This window comes from Protopterus annectens, chromosome 10.part0, assembly GCF_019279795.1.
Source record: "Protopterus annectens isolate FY-2018-M chromosome 10.part0, PAN1.0, whole genome shotgun sequence".
Taxonomy (NCBI): Eukaryota; Metazoa; Chordata; order Ceratodontiformes; family Protopteridae; genus Protopterus; species Protopterus annectens.
This window is the reverse complement of record NC_056744.1, coordinates 477,482,609-477,505,485: the sequence shown is the minus strand read 5'-3', so window position 1 is coordinate 477,505,485 and position 22,877 is coordinate 477,482,609. Positions and strand designations below refer to the sequence as shown.

The following is a 22,877-nucleotide window of genomic DNA, read 5'->3' as shown; positions in this document are numbered from 1 at the left end:
TAGTAGAAGATGTACTCTGTAGTAGGGTCATAAGTAAGTACTAGGCTAGCTGCTCTTGTGGGCCATTTTAAGCTTACCCATTTTCCTTCAAAGGTGAGAATCAAACCTTTACCTTGTGTCTGTGAGATAAGCACCTTAACCATTATGCCACCCCCATCCTGTGTTATGTAGATGGTGTACATTTGCTCTTCATAAACTCCATTTCTGTTTAGCTGCCAAATAAACCTCACCAGATTTCAGTGCTTCTTTCTTGTGGTTACATTTATTTTTTTGTGAACCATGGCACCTGTCTAGCACTGTAGGCTAACACGGGCAGTCCTTGGAGTTCTGCCTGGATCTATGGGACATCTGTAGTAGATTGCTCTCTTGAAGTTAGATAGTACCACTGAGCAAGGTACTCATCACAGCAGTAATCTGAGGAGCAAACATTTGTGCAGCAAGTGTGTCTTTCAGCTATCTCCTTGTAGGGTTTAATTTGGGCTGACATTGTACAGGGACTTGGAACTCTGCTTAGACGTCAGGTGACTTGTTTGGAATTTGGCTGTGTTCCATTTCCCTATCTTTATTCACCACAAGAATGCATTAGGCGCACCTCTGAATTCTTGTATTGCAGAAATGAAGTTGGTAGTTAGCACTGCCACTTTTCTAGATAATTCATTTAAGCTCAGCAGTGTCAATGGGAATGGGAGATCTTTATCAGCTGTGAGAATGGGAAATACTTGAGAAAAATTGCTGGATCCACTGTAAGTGATTACTGCACAAGTGACTCTTTGAGGATACAACTCTTTAGTTACTAATGCTTTCACCTCTACTTTATGGTGAGTATGTTCATACAACTGTACCTTCTGTCACAACCTTCTATCCTCTCTTCTCTTGTCCGGGATCTCCACTGTGTCTGCTTAATGTCTCATGATAAGTTTTGTAAGATGTGTGTAGTTAAAAATCATGTTTATTGACAGTCTGCTGCATATTTTTGTTTCAGTTTGTCTACAACTTTTATGAGATAAGGATTCCAGGAATGCAGAATGTTATGTGAATTTGTTTTAGTGTTATAAGGCACTGGACTGAATACAGGGAAAAATTACCTATGCATGCTATCATTTTGAGCAGTTATAGTTTTCGTGGTGTTAGCCAATAAAATGGCACTGTTTGCTTTCTTCTTGCAGCCACAAATTGCTACGCTCCCCAAGAAAACCTACCAGGAAGATTTCCAAAATTCCATTTAAAGTCCTAGATGCTCCAGAACTGCAAGATGATTTCTATCTGAACCTGGTGGACTGGTCAGCATCTAATGTCCTCAGTGTAGGGCTAGGTGCGTCTGTGTACCTGTGGAGTGCATGCACAAGTCAGGTAAGATTTTGTCTTTATCCCTGTGACCAAGCCAGATGGGAGACAAAATTTGCCCTTTCAGTGTAACTCAGAAATCCAAAATATAAGTGATGGAGATTATGTAGTCACATAGTATTTGTACATTTATGGCATGCCTTTGCTTGACAGGTATGCTGAGCGTTTATCAGTCCTTGTGCATTTAGTGACCTTTTGTACAAGCATTGCGAAGATTCAGAGTATTCTTTTATCTATGAATGTAAACAAGATAGGTGACATGAGGCAAATTGAAGCATTTTTTTTTAAACATTGTTAGTAAATCATTGCATTTTAGTCAATGATTTGAGTATACATAGATTAGTAAAAACCAATAACCCGTAGAAAGGCACCAGAAACCAGCTGGTCCACTCAACAGAAGTTTAATCCAAAATGCACACAAACACAGTGGTTTAAAAGCACAAAGCACATCAAGCACATAAATGTTGTAAAAACAGTTCCCCTTATGTTTTCGTCTTACAAACTTCATCAGATAGGCATGTACTGTCCCAACAGCCATGTTAAATACATTTTCAAATGGAAATTAACCAATAAGAAGCATTGATCAAACAATTAACAATGAAGGTTCAATTTAAATGAATTAAAATACAGAATGTATGAGATGAAAGAAATAAAACCTGAAACATAAAATCAGTCTTAAAACTTTAGTAATGTAAAATGCATCAGTTAGGGTGTATTATGTGAATTGTCCACATAAAATACTCATGTTATAAAACAATAAATATTTTATAAAAATGTTTTTATAAAAAGCATAAAACCCTGTAAAACATGGTAAAATAAGGTAGCACCATCTAGTGGAAAAAGCAAGAATGATTACCTAAACAAATAAACTGACTATATAAAATATATAAATATTTATATAAATGTTGTTCTATAATTAATTTAATGTAATAATTGTCGTTATACTGTTGTGTTTCATAATTTAGCAGACCTGAGTTTCAGAACTGGCTTTAAAGATACCATGTCATTTAACCCTAGATAGTTACTGGCATCCAACACCAATTGCCAGTATAACTCCCTGTATTCAAGCCTGGTCTCCCAGGGTCCTCCCCTGGGGTCAGTGGGTACAGCTTCTATCACAAAGAATTTGAACTCAGCATTTGCACATACTTGTGAGTGTTTGAACAGGGCATTGTTATCCATTTTCCTTCTTATATCATACCTATGCTCATACATTCTTTGTTTTAACTTTCTCTCTGTCTTACCCACATAAAAAGAATCACATAACCCGCACAGGGCAATATAAACAACACCTGTGGTACTGCAATTTGCAAACCCTTTAGTCACAATATGTTTGTTTCTACATTTTAAAAACAGGACCTCTCCATTCCAGATCTTGCAACACTGAGGGCAGTTTCCACACTTGTGTGTTCTTTTCTTGCTACTCAAACAAGTGCCATAGTTTTGGTTGTGTGAACATCCTTCTAGTAAATTTTTGATGTTACGGCCTTTTTTATATACATATTTAAGTGGTTTCTCAAATATGCAGTTTAAATCTGATAACCTAGCAAACCTGTTCCATTCATTATTTATTACCCTTTTCACTAAATTAGTTTCCACTATAAGTAATGACTAGGGCAGATGGAAATTTACCTCGGTCATCATCACCATCACAATTAAATGTGGCCATATCCAAAGAAGGCAGAGTTTTACCCAAGATGGGAGCAAATCTGTGAGCCCTGGCCTCTATGACTTCTGTGTATACTTCAGATAACAAATCACCAGGATAACCTCTAGCCTTAAACATTTCCATAATGACATGAGGCAAATTGGAAGCACTTTTTTTAAACATTGTTAGTAAATCATTGCATTTTAGTCAATGATTTCAGTATACATAGATTACTAAAAACAAACCTAGCAACATGTTCCAATATTTTCATGCAGCATACATATGTTTTATTTTAATAATTTTCATGCACTCCAACATTACATAACATTTTCAGTTATTTCAACCCTTCCTTAAATCTCACTCCTCTTTCTGAACATCATTCTGCATGTATTCTCATAAATTCAATTTATTTCTATGTAATTTGCACCTTCTCTTTTTTAAAAGATCCCGCCTCCAGTTCTTTTACCTCCTTTACAATATTTGATACTTTAGTTACAGTTGGTTTAAATTTTTCATTTTCATTTTCTAGCGAATATTTGTTATGGCAGACAATAGCATTAAACTTAGTAAGGCCTTACTGTGTGTAAGCAGTTCTAGTTTTATATCCCAACTCAAAAGAATCATTCCTTTTGCTACCCCCAGTATTTCTGACCTAGTACTCTGTAGGAGATTTTTAACATCTGCCAACTAGTTACATTCCTAAAAACACATATGCCCAATTACCTTTCTGTTTCATACCTCCAGCACTTGCTCTCTACCTGATATGGAATCCAATGAAGTCTGCTTTAAGTATGCAAAAATCATAAACATCCTGGGCTTTGTTGCATACATATGTCCTTCCATTGATAACTTGGTAAATTCTCTTTGTATCAGTCTTTTCTAGCCTCCTCCCATTGAGTTTTATAGTCATCATACAATACTTTATACGCTGTACTAATTATCTCATTTTAAAAGCAGCTTCTATTCTAGGCACAGTTAAAAACTCTACCAGAGCTGGCATTTCATAGCATTCCCCCATCCCTCTCTGCTTAAGTACTCTCTCTAGCTATTTATTTCCAATACCTTTCTTCCTTTGACAATTTCCTACAATAATTTTCAATCCCTTCTTGCCTGTTTTCTATATTTCTACTTACAGTTATCCTCATTGCTAAATTCTCCTTTCTTTGTTTTTTTGTTGGCTTAGTATTAATATTAATATTATTCTGAATGATTGTTGTAATTTTCCTTAAGGACTTGTATTAAAGGTCCTACATGCTCTTTATTTCTTGAACCACTCGCCGCCCCCTGTTTCATTATCATCATCATCTTCATCATCATCATCCCTTTCCACTTTGATTTTTAACGTTCTACTTGAGTTATCTATACGAGTCAACTGTGTAGCTCTGAAGTGTCCATTCAAATTAGGTAATCCTAAACTGTCTTAATATATGGGGGAGAATCAACTTACCCCATTTAACACTTCCAAACAAAATTCCATCAGCTGTTTAGTATTAATCATCTACATTTCCTCTGGTTGATAAAAATATACCTGACCTGTATATAAAACTTAAGGGACTAAAACAGATGTTCATCGTGTTTCACTGTTGCAGTCATTACAATTGAGTTATCCTGCTGGCAGGCTACCCGCAGTCGGCCTGAGTTCCAAAGTCTAGGTCCGGCGTCGGTTGCTGTTGCCTCTTCCCTGACGTCAGTGTGCCAGGAGTATATAAGATGCAGCCAACGCCATTTTTTTAGTCTTTCTTGCCGCGTGGTGCCCGAAGCAGAAGCAGTTCGCAAGTGCCGGTCGGCTGACTCCTGAAGTTTTCAAATTCGAATTTCAGATCCAAAGTCTTCATTAAAGCTAAGTACCCCATTGGGGAAACTTTTTTCTTGCTCCAGACCGATGTCAGAAAAAGTTAATAACTGTAGTTCTTGTGGGAAGGAAATACCTCATAAGGATTTTCATTCTTACTGTATTCCTTGCCTAGGCCCTGACCATAACGTTGCTAGTTTTCGGTTTTGTGCTGGATTTAACCAACGCACTATTAAGCGTCGGTACGATTTTGCATTTCATTACTTTGGCAGAAGATTTAATTATATAATGCCGTCAGATCAGCCGACTACCGGAGTTTACAAAAAACAAAAAGAAAAAGAAAAGGACAGGCATCCGAGATCCAAAACCGATGATGAGGCTTTTTCTAGGCCTTTCGCCGGTTCTCAGTGAGGCACTTTCGCAGCCCCTGACACCCGCTACCTCAGAGCCACAGGCCGCTTCCGACTCCCACGTGGAGCCGACTGGGCCTCTGGAAACTCAAGGTATTGGACACTCGGAAACTATTCCCTCAGATGGGTCCGGAGCCGCTGAGCAGGCATCGGCTTCTGAGGGTGTTTTCAGGCCTACACAGTTATATGTGATACCTACAAAGACTAAAGCAACTCTAAAGACAAAGAAACAAGTACAGCATTCACCTGGACAGGCCTCCATGCCTAAAAAACAGATGCTTAAAATGACCGAAGACCTTATTACTTTGATCAGGGGTTCCCATCCCCCTCCTGAAAAGAGGCCTAGGCAAGAGTTAGAATATGAATCTTCAGACCAGGTTTCCATTTCCTCTGATTCCTCCTCTGAACAGGATTACTCTATTCCTCCCTATGAGGATTCTGATGCTGAAGAATCTATCCCTTCATCCTCTCCTCTTGAGGATTATTCTTTTGGGGAAACACTGCATACTATGAGGGAGCATTTCCACTGGGAGAGCCAAGATTACTCAGAATCCAAGAAAAGGCTCAGATATTTCCTTTTATTGCCCCAGCACAGGCCCCTTGCTATCCCGCTTGTTTTAGACATTGTAGATGATGTATTTACAGAGTCCAGTTTTTCTCCAGACTCCTTACCACCAGCCCCTGTTAAGCCAGGCAGATACTACAGGGTTCCTGATTCACATACATTTCTCTATAAAAACCCTGCAGCTGACCCAGAGACCATTTCACAGGATTCCAAAGGGGTGAAGGCTTCTACTGCAAAAAACCCTATCCCCTCTGATAGGGATTTTAGGGCCCTAGACAGCTGGGGCAAAAAGATTTATACCTCTGCTACCTTGGCTGTAAGAGCTTTAAATTGCCAATTTCATATGCTTAAGTATCAGCAATATCTTATATCTTTGCTTAAACAGAAAATGCCAGCAAATACAGAATGTGCAGACAGTAAAGAATTGCAGGATTTATTGCATGCAGATGAACAAGTTGGAAAGCATACTTTGCAATGTGGTTTTGATTCTCTTGAGGCCTCCTGCAGGGCCGCTGTTACAGGCTCTGTCATTGGGAGGCATGCTTGGTTAAAAGAACAAAATTTACCGGATCATGTTAAAGCAAAACTATTAGATACTCCTTTACAGCATGATACTTTGTTTGGTGCTAAAGCAGAAGAGGTGTTGAAGAAAATGGAGGACAAGGCTAAATCTATGCAAACAGTCAAGGATTTCTTGCAGGTACAGGCTCCCAGATTTAGCAGGAACTGGCCTACAAAAAACTGGTCCTTTCCAGTGTCAGATAGACCACAAAGGGGCAGATACAGATGCCTCAGAGGCAGATCACAGCCCCCAAGGCTCATACAGGCCTAAACAATGGGGTGCTTCTACCTCCAAGAGTGGAGAGGAAAAATCACAGCCATACAGGAAACAGTCTCAATGACTTTCCATTTCCAGCACCAAGCACTTACCTTTTGGCAGTCCCTTTGGGGGGAATGCTAGCACTTTTTTCACAAAATTGGCACATGATCACCCAGGACAAATGGGTTCTAAATATAGTTTCACAAGGCTACAGGTTCCACTTTCACACCCTGCCAAGGCAAAATGGTATGCCAGACCTGCCACACAATCAATGGGCAGAGGCACAAAAACAAGTTTCATTCCTCATGGACATGAGGGCCATTCAACAAGTACCAGAACAAGAGCAGGGTCACGGATTCTATTCAAGACTGTTCTTGGTACCCAGAAAAGACAAAGCCTGGAGACCAATACTGGACCTGTCTATTCTAAACACGTCTGGATATTCCAAAATTCAAAATGTTGACTCTACAGCAGCTTCTGCCCATGTTGGGCAAGAAGGCTTGGCTTGTGACTTTAGATCTAAAAGAGGCATACCTGCATGTCCCAATCAGACAAACATGCAGAAGATACCTCAGATTCAAAGCTGGCTCAATGCACTACCAATTCTCTGCACTGCCCTTTGGCTTATCTACTGCGCCCAGGGTCTTCACAAAGTGCCTGGCACCAGTAATTGCATTTTGCAGACTAAGAGGAATACAAATATATCCTTACTTGGATGACTGCCTTATTCAAGCGGAGAACAAGGACATTCTACTACAGCATCTGGCGTTTGTAAAAAGATTACTGACAAGTCTAGGGTACACAGTAAACGAGAAGAAATCAAAACTCGTACCCTCTCAAGAGATAATATTCCTGGGTGCAAGCTTAAATACAACTGCCCAGATGGCTTATCTCATGCCAGACAAACACAGACAACTGACTACTTATTTCAAAATGTTGGCAACAAAGACCCAGTTATCTGCAAGAAACATTCTGCAGGCCTTGGGTTTCATGGCATCCTGCATTCTGCTAATTCCATATGCAAGACTGCATATGAGCAGTGGTGTCTAAAAAGTGTTTGGACTCAACATTGCCACAGCCTGGAAACAATAATTACCCTAATTCCCTGCCTGCAACAGGAGTTTCGATGGTGGGCAAAAGCTTGTCACCACAACACGGGACAGTCATCCATCTTACCCATAGCCAGGCAGACATTGACAACAGATGTTTCAGATTATGCCTGGGGGACCCATATGGCAGGAAGATGTATTCAGGGAACATGGTCCGCAAGTCAAATGCATCTACATATCAATCAAAAAGAGATGCTATCTGTCCAGAATGCCATAACAGCCTTCAAGGATCAACTTCATCCAGGACAGCTACTAATAAAGACGGACAATACTACAGTCATGTGGTACATAAACAAGCAGGGAGGCACACATTCCTGCCCCCTCTGCAGGCTAGCCATGAACTTGTGGCACACAGCACTGGCTTACGAAGTACATCTGCAAGCTCAATTCCTGCAAGGAAGGAAAAATACTCTGGCAGATGAACTAAGCAGAAATCTGATGGATCCCCATGAGTGGAAATTGGATCCACAAGTCTTCAGCATGATAACAAGGGCCTGAGGATGCCCGGACATAGACCTTTTTGCCTCCCCTCACAACTACCAACTACAAAGATTCTGCACAAGCAAGCATGGAAAGTGGATGCTGTATCTTTCAGCTGGAAAAATCTAACAGTATATGCCTTTCCTCCTCTGCCTCTCTTCCCCAAGGTACTCCTCAAGGTCAGACAAGAGAAACCAAAAATGATACTGATTGCCCCAGACTGGCCCCGCCAGCACTGGTACCCAATTCTAAAGAGCTTGTCTCACTGCCCAGCCTGGGCATTACCTCAAATTACTCACTTATTGACGCGACAAAACAGCCAGATAATGCACAGCCAACTGAAAACCTTAAACCTGGCGGCATAGCAGATAATATAGCCTCTCAAGACACACCTGTTTCTAAAGCAGTGATAGATGTTATTTTGGAGGCCAGGAGGCTAGCACCAGAAAATCTTATGCAGACAAATGGAAGAGATTCTGTGCTTGCAACCAAGCACAAGGCATTGACACGATTGTTCCAAATATTCCTCAGATTTTGCAATACTTAACTGAGATGCTGGATAAAGGCCTTTCCTTTTCATCAATTAAAATTCATGCCTCTGCCATTTCAGCTCATTACAATACAGAACCACCTATTTTTTCTCATCCGTTACAGAGACAGTACCTCAGAGGGGCCAAAAACTTAAGACCTCCAAGGAGAGTACCAATACCTGCATGGGACTTCAACTATGTCTTGGAAAAACTCACTCTGCCTCTGTTTGAGCCAGCATCTGCAGCAGACATAAAATTCTTATCCTGGAAAACAGCTCTGCTCCTAGCAATAACCTTCGCTAGAAGAGTCTCAGAGCTACAGGCACTCATGGCTGTGGAACCTTTTATCATTTTCCATACTGACAGGGTTTCGCTGAGGACAAACCCTACATTTATGCCTAAGGTAGTGTCCAGTGTGGCCCTTAACCAAACACTTCATTTGCCTACTTTTTATCCAAACCCACAGAACAAGGGTGAGAAAATTCTGCATTCTTTGGACATTCACAGACAGCTACGCTTCAACTTGGACAGAACTAAAGCTTTCAGAAAGACTGATCAACTTCTAGTGGCATATGCTTCAGCATCACAAGGAAAGCCTATCTCAAAACAGACTATTTCAAAGTGGATAGGCCATTGTATTTGTTTCTGCTATTCACAGCATGACAAATCAGTGCCTAAGGGCATTAGGCCACATTCAACCAGAGCAGCAGCCACTTCAGCAGCCTTCCTCAGAGGAGTACCAACCAAAGACATCTTAGAGGCTGCAACTTGGAGTTCAGTGCATACCTTTACAAAACACTATCACTTACCTCTTTACTCTAAATCCAGGGCAGGCTTTGCCACTGCAGTTCTGCAGGGCCTTATAGCCTCTCCTAATCCTGTTTAGCTCTAGCCTCTCAACCTTAGCTTTGGTATTCAACCCAATTGTAATGACTGCAACAGTGAAACATGATGAACATAGTACAGTTGTGTACCTACCATAAATGTAGATGTTCGAGTGTATTCACTGTTGCAGTCCAGGTTACCCTCCCACCATCCCCCTTCCTTCTTTGCTGGGACCTAACTGTACTTTTCTACTCTATACAACCTATGTGGTGTATTTGCTTGTAGATGAAGGAAAAGTTGTTTTTTGTGCATGCATGCTTATTGGCATAATTTAGCCTACCATTTTAGGGGCACCTGACATCTGGGGCAAGAAAAACTGAAAAAAATGGCATCAGCTGCATCTTATATACCCTTGGCACACTGACGTCAGGGAAGAGGCGACAGCAACCGACGCCGGACCTAGACTTTGGAACACAGGCCGACTGCAGGTAGCCTGCCAGCAGGATAACCCAATTGTAATGACTGCAACAGTGAATACACTCAAACATCTACATTTATGGTAGGTACACAACTGTACTTTTCACTGCTTATATCTTACTATCCACGTCCATAATCAAGAACTTTCACCTTCTGTGTTTGTATTATCTTTTGTTTAGTGTTTTCCCACATATTCTTAACTATTGTATTAGAATCCTTTGCAGTCCATACACCTAAATACTTATGTCCCTGTACACATGGATATTCACAAACCAATTTATGTGTGGGCGCATAGTTTACCTCTGTAGCCATTGTTTAATCCTCATTAATTAATATTCCAAATAGACTTCAAACTACCTTGTGTTCCACAACACTGAGATGTTCTTTTGGATTTATCAAGTAAAAACTATTTCCTGATTGCCATGCTAACTGTATTCTTGAATTTGTGATTCCCTTATTTTCTTTATTCATGACTTTAAATGTAAAACAGATAACAAAGGGAAAAGGGGACATGTCTGTCTGGTTCCTCTGTTCAAATACGGCTTCGTAAAGAAAAACCCTCTCACCCTTCTAAATAACCTTACTGTTGTGCTAGGGAATGCAAATGCTACCATTCCCGTACTCATAAAGTCACTGCTAACAGATATTAAATCCTTTTACACCAACAATAGAAGCATTTACTTACATGCTATTTCGCTGTGGATCATTATTGTTTTTTTAATGTTGTCAGATGTTTGCCTCCCCCCCCCCACAAAACCACATTTATCCATGTAAATCAATTTTAGTAGCATCTTTTCCATTCTGTTGGCTAGTAAATGAATAAAACGAGTCTATATTATAACCTCAAACGTCCAAAATACCGAATACAACTTCATCGACACATAAATGTTGATCTACACATTCCGCGAACTACCAAACCATAGAAAATGAAGACATTGAACGCATTACGTCATCAAAAGCGCCATTCAGGTAAGTGAAACCCAACTAACTAAAACTATATTAACACCCCCTGCAACCCCCCCATGTGGCGGGGGCTGTGCCCCCACACCCCCCCTACTTAAATATACCAACTCCGAGACTGCACTGCAGTGGGTAAAATGATATAATCTGAAGTAGGCACTTCATTTGTCAGCAACCTTTGGGATACGGATCCGATCTCGGATCCGAGCCGGCAACTTCTACCACAGCATAGATCCGAGCTCCTAGCTCCTCCCTTTACCCACAATCCCCTGCCAACCCTGACTGACCTCAGATCTAGTTTGCCGCGCTTCAAGCTACAAGCTAGGTTCCTGAGCTCCTGGTTGATCGAAACTTTGTCAGGAAAAAAATTTCTATTTTCTTCCTTTTTTCTTTTGCTGTGAGTGAGAGTGATTGGTTAGGTACCCTATAGCCCTTTTTTAGCTAAATAAATTTTTTTTTTGTGATCCTTTTTCTCCTCCCTTCCTCGCTGGTCGTAGTGTGTGTGTGTGTGGTGCATGTAGGGGCCTAGTGAGTGTGTTTTCTCTTTATTTAAAATGTCAGAGGCCCCTAAAGCCATTTTTTCTAAGTGCACCGAGTGTGGCCATAAGCTTTCACTGGCGGATGGCCACACTCGGTGCGTTAGGTGCCATGGGGTTGAACACCTCTCCTCTGGATGCGCAACTTGCATGGCGTTCAACCCCAGGGCACTTAAGGATCGGAGGTCGAAGCTGATTCTGGTGGGCCTTTTGCCCCCAGATCAGGCTCCGGACTCCGGTACTTCTGTGGCCGCTATCCAGCCCTCGGTGGCGGCCACTCCTGCCTCCCTCCCTCCCTACGGTCAGGACTCAACCTCCCGCTTCGGCTCTGGAGGAGAGGGAGGCCAAGAAAGACAAGCGGAGAGAGAAACACCATAAGCGGCGGGCCGAGGACTCCTCCTCGGCCCCGCCCGCCAAACGGGCTTCTCCCTCCAGGGCTTCTGGATCTCCTCCTCCTCGGATCCGATCCTCTTGCTTCTCACCGGGACCCGAGGAGGGGGTGACCCGGTCCTCGTCGAGGTCATCAAGGCGGCACTCCAGGCCTGCCTCGGTGGCCTCTTCGAGGCCCACATAGCATGTCGGATGCAGACATGGACCGGATGATGAGGAGGTTCATCCAGGCCCAGCTGCAGATGGGAGTGCTCTTGCCTCCCCCCCCCCTCCGGGGGGGAGCTCAACCCCATTCTTTGCTCCAATCGCTCCTTCTCCGACCCGTTTTCCGGGTTCGGAGCGTTCGGAGCCGAGCCGCGTTGTATCCGGGGGTGGGTCGGAGCTGACAGTGCTGGGCACTTTGGCTCCGACTGTTCCCTCGAGTTTGTCGGATACGACCTCTCGGAGCAGCGGACCGAGCTTCGGAACCGAGGGATTCGGTGTGCCTTCGGCTCCATCCCTGTTGGAGCATGCGGGTACTTCGGATCCGATGGTCTCGGCCCCGGGTCCGGTCCCCGCTTCGGATCCGGGTGGGAGCCGCCTCTCGGATCCTATCGAGGGCGGCTCTCCATCGGCTTTCGCTGCGGTGGAGAGGGCACTGTTGAGTGCATCCGGACCCCCGGTCCTGGCTTCGGCACCCCCCTGCACTCCCTCTCAGCTGGTCCAGGCTCCCATCACCCGGCCTTTGGGGCAGCCTGTTTCAGCGCCTCGGGGTGTTCCTTCGGAACATGACATTGCTGGTGAGACTTCCTCGGACAGCCCCCCCGAGGAGGTTCCTCACAAGTCTAAGTGTAAGAGGAGGCACGTGGACTCCCCCGAGTCCCTTACGGAAGATACAGACTTAGACGAAGGGGAAGGCTCCCCAAGGTCACCCCCCGAGGATGTCTCCTTTGGAGACATCATGGAAATGCTTAGGATCAGGGGGGGTTGGTCTGCCCCCAAGTCTTCCTCCGATGAGTTCGTATTCCTAGAGGCGTTCGAAGCAGGGCCATCTACCTCTTGGGTGTCCCCCCCCCGACCCCCTGGTGGACCTTATTGCCACCAGGGCTTGGAGGGAGCCGGACACTGTAGAGCCAGTCCCCAAGCGTCTGGACAGGATCTTGAGTGCCCCCGCAGAGAGAACCCATTGGAGCAGAGGTCCCCCTGTGGATGCCATGTTGGTGGCGGCGGCCACCAAGAGAGAGTTGGCTCAGGAGAGCCCTACGGTCCACCCACCGAGCAAGGAGTCTCGTGCGATGGACCGCCTTGGGAAGCGGGCCTTCAGTTCAGCAACCTTCTCGATGAGGGCGCTAAACTATATGGCACATGTCATCCAGATGCAGCGGGATCTAATAAAAGAATATGCTGCCTCCCCCCAGAGTCCATGTCGGAAGGGGACAAACAACTGTACTCCTCCTGAATGTCCACTCTACGGTCCATTACTAACACCTCTATGCGGCTTTTGTCTCACGCCACTGAGGGAGCCGCTAGAGCTGGCGGAGTCGACCTGGTCATGAGGCGACAAGCCTGGCTCCGACATTGTGACTTCTCGGAACCCTTTAAGGCGTCATTAGCGAATGCCCCCTTTGATGGTTCTGCCCTGTTTGGCAAAACCGTTCGCGACACCTTAGTCCAGAGCGAGAAAGACGGGAAGACGTTGTCTGCCGTCGGAGTCTGCTTCTCTGCTCCCCAGAGGTCCTTTTCCACGAACCAAAAGGGTCAGAAGAAGATGTGGTTCCGGAAATCGCATCAATCCCAGTCTGCTCCGGATAACCAGTCCTGTCGTGGCAGAGGAGGACAGGGAGGACGCCGCCCTAGAGGCAGAGGGGGTCCCAGGAATTTTGGGTCCAGAGAACCCTTCTCTGAGGGGCCCACACAGAACCCCTGAGGGGTTGCCCGGCTGCTCCACTCTGGAGGCAGTCGGGGGGCGTTTTTTGAGGCACCTAGCAATGTGGGAGTCCATAACAACAGATCGCTTAGTGCTTCGCATCATATCCAGAGGTTACCAAATTCCCTTTATTGTAACCCCGAAAACCAGAAGCCTCCCCAACATACCACCCAGTCAGAGGGAAGTGGCTGCTACAGAAATTCAGCAGCTTTTACAAAAAAGAGCCATCCAACCCGTCCCCCCAGATCAGCTTGGATCAGGGTTTTACTCCAGGTTCTTTCTGGTGCCAAAAAAGACGGGGGACTTGAGGCCCATCCTCAACCTCTGTCTCTTGAACCTGGCAGTACCCAAAGAAAATTTCCGGATGGTCACGCTGCAATCTATTCTCCCCCTGTTACGGGAGAACGATTGGATGTGCTTGATAGACCTCAAAGATGCGTACTTTCACATTCTAGTGGACAGACGCTCCAGGAGGTTTCTCCGCTTCCGGCTGGGAGCCAGTCACTTTCAGTTCAGGGCCCTCCCCTTCGGTCTCACCTCAGCCCCCAGGGTGTTCACCAAAGTCTTAGCAGCAATAGCGGCCCACCTATCTTTTCGTACCTGGACGACTGGCTCCTTACCACCCCTACAAGGCATCTGCTCTGTTCATGCAGGGATTACTTCCTCAATCTTGCTCCACGTCTAGGATTGACAGTCAACATGGTCAAGTCCTTTCTGGCTCCTACACAGGTAATAGATTTCATAGGGGCGAGACTGGATTCCAAACTACTGCTTGCTTTCCTGACTCCAGATCGACTTCAGAACCTGAGGTTGCATGTACAGGCCATCCTCCAACTTCAAGCTCCGCCGGCGGAATTGGTCCTGAGGGCTCTAGGGTCCATGGCGGCAGAAATTTCTCTGCTGCCCCTGGCCCGTCTGAATATGAGGGTCCTGCAGTGGACCATTCAGGTGCAATGGTCCCTGTCTCGCAACCCTCTGCACTATCCCATTCCCCTAAACAGGACTTGCAGAAGGTCGCTCATGTGGTGGCTCTAGTCCATGAGCCTCCACACGGGATGTCCATTCTCGATGCCTCCTTCCATCGCCACAGTGACCACGGACGCTTCTCGCCTGGGGTGGGGGGCATTATTCAGGCAGAACGGTCCAAGGCACGTGGAACGAAATAGAGACCTCCTTGCATATCAATGTCCTAGAGATGAGGGCGGTGCTTTTGACGTTGCAGGCACTTCACGACCTTCTTCCAATTGGGACGATTGCGGTACATACGGACAACATGTCAGTGGTTTGGTACATCAACAAACAGGGGGGAACCAGGTCTTATCCTCTTTGTCGCGAGGCTATGAGAGTGTGGGAATGGGCGATATCCACCAACCGCTTTCTCATTGCAACGTACATTCCGGGACGGTCCAACATCCTAGCAGACAGGCGCAGTCGTACAATCCTGACGCCATACGAATGGTCTCTCAGTCCTCTAGTAGCAGAGCGAATATTTGCCCAATGGGGCAACCCTGTTGCGATCTTTTTGCCTCTCCCTCAAATACCAAATGCAACAGTTACTTCGCCCTAATCCCCCCTCTGGGGGAGTCCCTGAGAGACTCTCTAGTACATGCTTGGCCTCCCGGTCTTCTTTACGCTTACCCTCCACTCCCCCTGATGCTAAAACTTTTACAGAAAGCCAGTCGGTTGGGGAGCAAGATGATCCTCAATGCCCCATTCTGGCCTCGTCAGACGTGGTTCCTGTACCTATGGTCTCACCTGATTCATCCGCCCTGGATTTTGGATCCCCTTCCGGATCTCATTACTCACCCCCTGGGTCTTCCGACCCCCAACCTGGTCAACCTCAAGCTGACGGCTTGGTTGCTCCATTTCCATTCTTGATAAGGACTCCCGGAATCTCCTCACCAGTCAAAGCCATTCTAGTAGCAGCACACAAGCCATCCACCAGAAAGGTCTATCGGAGTAAGTGGAAACGCTTTTCCATCTGGGCTGAGCACCTTTATTTAGATCCTTTTACAGCGCCTTTAACATTGGTTTTGGATTTTCTAACTACCCTTTTTCATCAAGGGGCTAGCTCTTCTACAGTCAAGGTGCAACTAGCAGCGATTTCGCACTGTCATGTAGGGCATGAATCTGGCCCTCTTATTACCTCCAAGCTCTATAAAGTTTTCCTTAAGGGTACCTTCCTCCTCAGACCTCCTGTCAGGGAGGTAGTACCCCATGGGATGTATCCTTAGATGTTCATCGTGCATACAGCTGCAGTAATCACAGATGGGTTCTCTGCCGTCAGGCAGGTCCTCGGTCGGCCGAATTCCAAAGTCTAGGTCCGGCGTCGGTTGTTGTCGCTTTCTCTCCTGACGTCAGTGAGGCCGGAGTATATAAGACACAGCCGACGCCATGTTCTTCAGTCTTTTTTGCCGCGCGGTGCCCGAAGCAGAAGCAGTTCGCAAGTGCCGGTCGGCCAGCTCCTGAATTACGAAAAAATTGGAAACCGAAGTCTTCATTAAAGCTAAGTACCCCGTTGGGGAAACGTTTCTTGCCTCAGAGCGATGTCAGAAAAAGTTAATAATTATATTTCTTGTGGGAAGCAAATACCGCATAAGGATTTCCATTCCCTCTGCATACCTTGTTTAGGCCCAGACCACGACGTCTCGGGCTGTCGCTTTTGCGCTACTTTCAATAAACGCACTATTAAGCGTCGGGCGGAGTTCGCCCAACACTTTTTTGGTAAAGCCTTTGATTATAAAATGTCGTCGGAGACTCCGACTACCGTTTTGTCCAAAAAACGCAAGGACAAGGACCGACACGCGAGGTCCGCGGTCCCCACCGACACCACGCCAAAACCGGCTACACGTGGTCCGGTTCTCAGCGAGACGCCTTTGCAGTCCCTGACTACTGACGACACTCCTTTGGCGGTGTCCTCTGTACCCGAGACCGCAGGTACCTCGGCCCTTTCCCAGACTACAACCACCGAAGCCATTGCTAATGTTGAGCCTCCTAATGTGGACAGGTCCACTTCCACCCATGGTGTCTTTAGACCCTCATCTTCTTTTTCTATTAAGGCCTTTACTAAATCCAAAGCAGCCAGGCATCCCAAGAGGCCTGTTGCACAGGGCCCTTCTCCAGGCCCCATGCCTAAAAAACAGATGCTTAAAATGGCTGAGGATTTAATTACTCTTATCAGGGTTCTCAACCCTCCAGACAAGAGACCCAGAGTGGAGGAAGATTCTCCCTCTTCTGATCAGGGCTCCATTTTATCAGAACATTCTGATGTAGAGGAACACTCTTACTCCCCTTTTGAAGATTCGGATGCAGAGCAGTCCATTCCTTCTGTATCTCCTCCTGAGGATTTTTCCTTTGGGGAAACCTTGCACACTTTGAGGGAACACTTCCATTGGGAAGGCCAAGACTTTTCCGATTCCAAGAAAAGACGTAGGGAATTTCTTTTGTTACCTCAACACAGACCTCTGGCGATACCTCCTGTTTTGGACATACTTGATGATGTTTATTCGGAGGCTTGCCTTAACCCGGATTCCCTGCCTCCTGCACCAGTCAAACCTGATAGGTACTACAGAGTTCCTAACTCTCACCAATTTCTCTACAAAATCCATAATGCTGACCCTGAAACCATTTATCAAGGCCCCAAGGGATTGAAGGCCTCTACTGCCAAGAATCCACTTCCTGCCGAAAGAGAGTCAAGATCCTTAGAAAGGTGGGGAAAAAAGGTATATACCTCGGCCACCCTAGCCATGAGGGCCTTAAATTGTCAGTTTCATATGCTTAAATATCAACAGTTCCTGTTATCACAATTAAGGAATAAAATGTCTCAACCTGAACAACCAGATTTGAAGGAGTTGCAGGATATGATGCATAGTGCAGAGCAAGTGGGTAAACACACCTTACAATGTGGCTATGATGCCCTAGAGGCCTCAAGTAGAGCGGCTGCTACAGAATCAGTCATTCGTAGACATGCCTGGCTTAGGGAACAAAGCTTGCCTGATCATGTGAAAGCTAAACTTTTAGATGCTCCTTTACAAAAGGATGTGCTGTTTGGTACTAATGCTGAGGAGATATTACGGAAAATGGAAGAAAAAGCCAAATCTATGCAAACTGTTAAAGCTTTTTTACAGGTCCAACCACCACGTTTTAGCAGAAATTGGCCTTCAAAAAACTGGTCCTTTCCAGCCACTGACAAGCCCCAAAGAGGTAGATACAGGCACAAGGGGCAGAGGGCAATCACAAGGATCATATAGAGGCCGACAATGGCAAACTCCAGCACCAAGAGGTGGCGAAGACAGTGCACAACAATACAGGAAACAAACCCAATGACTCCCTCATTTCCATGCCAAGCAGGTCTCAGCTGGCAGCACCTTTGGGAGGAAAGCTAGCATTATTTGCAAGAAATTGGCATATTGTCACAACAGACAAATGGATCCTGGACGTTATAAACAGAGGCTACAAATTTCAATTCCACACTCTTCCAAAATGAGAGGCATGCCAAACCTGCCACACAATCAAAGGGCAGAGGCACAACTACAAATTTCAAAGCTCATAGGCATGAGAGCTATACAAGAGGTACCTACTCACGAACAAGGTCAAGGTTTTTATTCAAGACTTTTCTGGTACCAAGGAAAGGAACCGACTGGAGACCCATTTTGGACTTATCCATCCTAAACACATTTTTACTGCCAAAATTCAAGATGCTTACATTACAGCAGCTTCTTCCCATGCTGGGCAAGGAGTTTTGGCTGGTAACATTGGACCTCAAGGAGGCATACCTGCATGTCCCAATCAGACAAAGCTGCAGAAGATACCTCAGATTTCTTGCAGGTTCAATCCACTATCAATTCTCTGCATTGCCCTTTGGCTTATCTACTGCACCCAGAGTATTCACAAAGTGCCTGGCATCAGTGATTGCCTACTGCAGACTTCAAGGGATACAAATTTACCCTTATTTGGACGACTGCCTGATCCAAGCGGACAGCAAGCACATACTTCTGGAACATCTGGCTTATGTAACACGGTTACTGCATTCTCTGGGATACACAATCAACAAAGAGAAATCCAGGCTAACACCATCTCAGAAAATAACCTTCCTGGGTGCCAACTTGGACACAAACACCCAGATGGCCTATCTTACGCCAGAAAAACAGGGGCAACTAACTCAGTACTTCAAAATACTAGCAAAATGTACCAGGCTTACTGCAAGGAAAATCCTGCAGACTCTGGGCTTCATGGCATCTTGCATTCTTTTAATCCCATGTGCAAAGCTGCATATGAGGAAACGTCAATGGTACCTAAAAAACCTATGGTCTCAACACAGTCACAGTCTGGAAACAATAATACCAATAATTCCATGTTTGCAAAAGGAATTTCTATGGTGGGCCCAAGCATGTCAAGCAAACACAGGCCTCCCATTCTGCAAGCCTCAAGCAAATCAAGTCATCACAACAGACGCCTCAGATTACGCCTGGGGGGCGCACATGACGGACAGGTGCATTCAGGGCAAATGGTCCCAAAAGGAAAAGCACCTTCACATCAATCAAAAAGAAATGCTAGCAGTAATAAATGCAATAACAGCTTTCAAGGACCTCCTGCATCCAGGACAATTACTGATAAGAGCAGACAACACCACAGTAATGTGGTACATAAACAAACAAGGAGGAACACATTCATACCCCTTGTGCAGACTAGCCATGACTCTTTGGAACTTGGCTCTGGAATGGCAAATCGAACTTCAAGCACAGTACTTGCCAGGATTGGAAAACACGCTGGCAGACAATCTAAGCAGAAATATGACAGATCCACACGAATGGAAGTTGCATCCTCAGGTGTTTACAGAGATAATCCAAGCGTGGGGGAGGCCAGACATAGATCTTTTTGCCTCCCACAGGAATCATCAATTGGAAAAGTTTTGTTCGAGGACCTTTCATCCAAAGGCCTGGAGAGTGGGCGCCCTTTCATTCAGTTGGACAGCATGGACAGTTTACACATTCCCACCTCTGCCTCTTCTGCCCAAGGTGCTTTTGAAAGCAAGAGCAGACAGACCGAAGATGATACTGATTGCTCCAGATTGGCCAAGGCAACACTGGTACCCGCTCCTGAGGAGCCTAACACATAGTCCTCCCTGGTCCCTGCCTCTAATGCCTCTTCTGCTGACTCAGCACAGCTACAAAACTCTTCACAGTCAGCTGAAAACACTCAATCTCGCTGCATGGAAAATTCCTTAACACCACAACAGACCCTACTCTCCAAGGAGGTGCAGGATGTCATTTTGGAGGCCAGAAGGCCATCTACTAGAAAGGCTTACTCCGCAGAATGGAAACGGTTTTGCTCTTGGAATGAGAAAAAAGGCCAGGACCCTAGAAAACTGAACTTGCCTCAGGTATTACAGTATCTAGCTGAGCTGCTGAACAGTGGACTTTCATTTTCTTCCATAAAAATCCATGCCTCAGCCATTTCTGCAGAATTCAACACGGATCCACCTTTATTTTCTCACCCACTCTTACGACAGTTCCTCAGAGGGGCTAAGAATATAAGACCACCAAGAAACAACCAATACCAGCCTGGGATCTTAATTACATACTAGAAAAATTAACATTGCCTCCTTTTGAACCAGCTGCCTCAACAGATTTGCAATATTTGTCCTGGAAAACAGCCTTCCTTCTGGCCATTACTTCAGCTCGTAGGGTTTCGGAACTACAGGCCCTCATGGCAGTGCAGCCATTTCTCATCTTCCATCAGGACAGGGTTTCCCTTCGTACCAACCTGTCATTTATGCCTAAAGTGGTATACAGGGTAGCTTTAAATCAAGCCATACCCCTACCTACCTTTTACCCCAATCCTCAAAACAAAGGGGAAAGGCTGCTACACTCCTTAGACATCCATAGGCAGCTACGTTACTATTTGGACAGAACAAAGTCCTTCAGGAAATCAGAACAACTCTTTGTGTCCTATGCTGTAGAGGCTCAAGGGAAGCCAGTTACCAAGCAGACTATTTCAAAGTGGATAGGCCACTGCATACGGTTTTGTTATTCCTATCATGGGAAATCTGTTCCTACAGGCATCAGATCCCACTCCACCAGGGCCACAGCTACCTCTACAGCCTTCCTCAGAGGAGTTCCTACCAACGATATTTTGGAGGCAGCCACTTGGAGTTCTCTACATACCTTCACAAAACACTACCACCTGCCTTTATATTCCAAAACTAGAGCAGGCTTTGCCACTGCTGTGTTGCAGGACATTCTGGCTCATCCCAGTTCCACCTAGTACCTACCACCCTGTGCGTAGCTTTGGGACTCTACCCATCTGTGATTACTGCAGCTGTATGCACGATGAACATAGTACAGTTTTGTACCTACCATAAATGTAGATGTTTGAGTGCTAATACAGCTGCAGTACAGGTTTCCCTCCCTCCTTCCCCACTTGGTAAAGGCATGGGACCTAACCCCCTCTTCATACAACCTGACTGGGTTATCCTTCTATGGTTTATTTGCTTGCAACTACTGATTTTGGATTATATTGCATTGCATGTATATATATATATATATATATATATATATATATATATATATATATATACATATATATAATTTATGTATTGCCTTCCTTCTGGGGGCACCTGACATCTGGGGCAAGAAAGACTGAAGAACATGGCGTCGGCTGTGTCTTATATACTCCGGCCTCACTGACGTCAGGAGAGAAAGCGACAACAACCGACGCCGGACCTAGACTTTGGAATTCGGCCGACCGAGGACCCGCCTGACGGCAGAGAACCCATCTGTGATTACTGCAGCTGTATTAGCACTCGAACATCTACATTTATGGTAGGTACAAAACTGTACTTTCTACAGGCCTTGACAAGCCCCCCTTTCGAGCCGGCGGCCACGGTTGATCTCAAATACCTCTCTTGGAAAACGGCCTTTCTGGTGGCCATTACTTCAGCTAAAAGAGTCTCTGAACTTCAGGCTCTCTGTGTCAAACCACCGTATTTGACCTTCCATCGGGATAGAGTTTACCTCTGGATCAATCCGTCTTTCCTGCCTAAGGTATCTTCCGAAGCAAACATTAATCAATCTATTAATCTTCCCGTGTTCTTCACCAACTATCAGAACAAAGGAGAATATAAGCTGCATTCTTTGGACGTGCACAGACAACTGCGCTTTTATATTCATCGAACGGCTGGTCATAGACAATCCGACCAGTTGTTTGTCTCCTTTGCCAAAACCAACCTAGGCAAGTCGGTTTCTAAAGTTACCCTGTCACGATGGATAGCTAGTTATATTCTCTTAGCATATCAGAGTTCGGGAAGGCCTGCACTTCAGGGAGTCCGTGCTCATTCTACTAGGGCCGTTGCTACATCGGCTGCTTTTAGATCTAGGGTTCCCTTGGATGATATTTGTTCCGCAGCCACTTGGGCTTCATCCCATATCTTTATCAGCCATTACAAACTGGATGTTGTCTCCAGAGGTAGGGCATCCTTTGGCTCTGCAGTGCTCCGGAATATCCTTCCATGAAGGCCACCCAAGATTCAGGTAGCTGGGGACTCTGTCCCAAAGGTTGCTGACAAATGAAGTGCCTACTTCAGATTAAGAAGTTATGTACTCACCATAACGTTCCATCTGAGTAGGTATCTTCATTTGTCTGCAACCATCCCACCCGCCTTCCCCCTGACCAATATGATTCTAAGTAGGAGTTGTCTTACATGAGTCCCTTCCAGGACACACTAGCAAGCTGTTATATGGGGCAAACTTGATCTGAGGTCAGTCAGGGTTGGCAGGGGATTATGGGTAAAGGGAGGAGCTAGGAGCTCGGATCTATGCTGTGGTAGAAGTTGCCGGCTCAGATCTGAGATCGGATCCATATCCCAAAGGTTGCAGACAAATGAAGATACCTACTCAAATGGAACGTTATGGTGAGTACATAACTTCTTATTTCCTCATCCCTACAATCACGCTGCTGGACAACAAACACGTTCGATGTCTTCATTTTTGATGGTTTGGTAGTTTGCTGAATGTGTACATCAATGTTTATGTCTCGACAGAGTTGTATTCGGTATTCTGGACATTCGAGGTAATAATATAGACCC

The 22,877-nt window shown here is 45.3% G+C and overlaps 1 protein-coding gene across 2 annotated transcripts in view; it reads left to right on the top strand.

Annotated features, from left to right (window-relative positions):
* LOC122813194 (fizzy-related protein homolog) overlaps positions 1–22,877 on the top strand; it is an 806,647-nt gene that overhangs the window by 417,066 nt on the left and 366,704 nt on the right. For both annotated transcript variants that reach the window (XM_044085371.1, XM_044085370.1), the window contains one exon: positions 1,167–1,350. In XM_044085371.1, the coding sequence (XP_043941306.1) occupies positions 1,167–1,350 (184 nt within the window). The remainder of the gene's footprint in view (positions 1–1,166; positions 1,351–22,877) is intronic.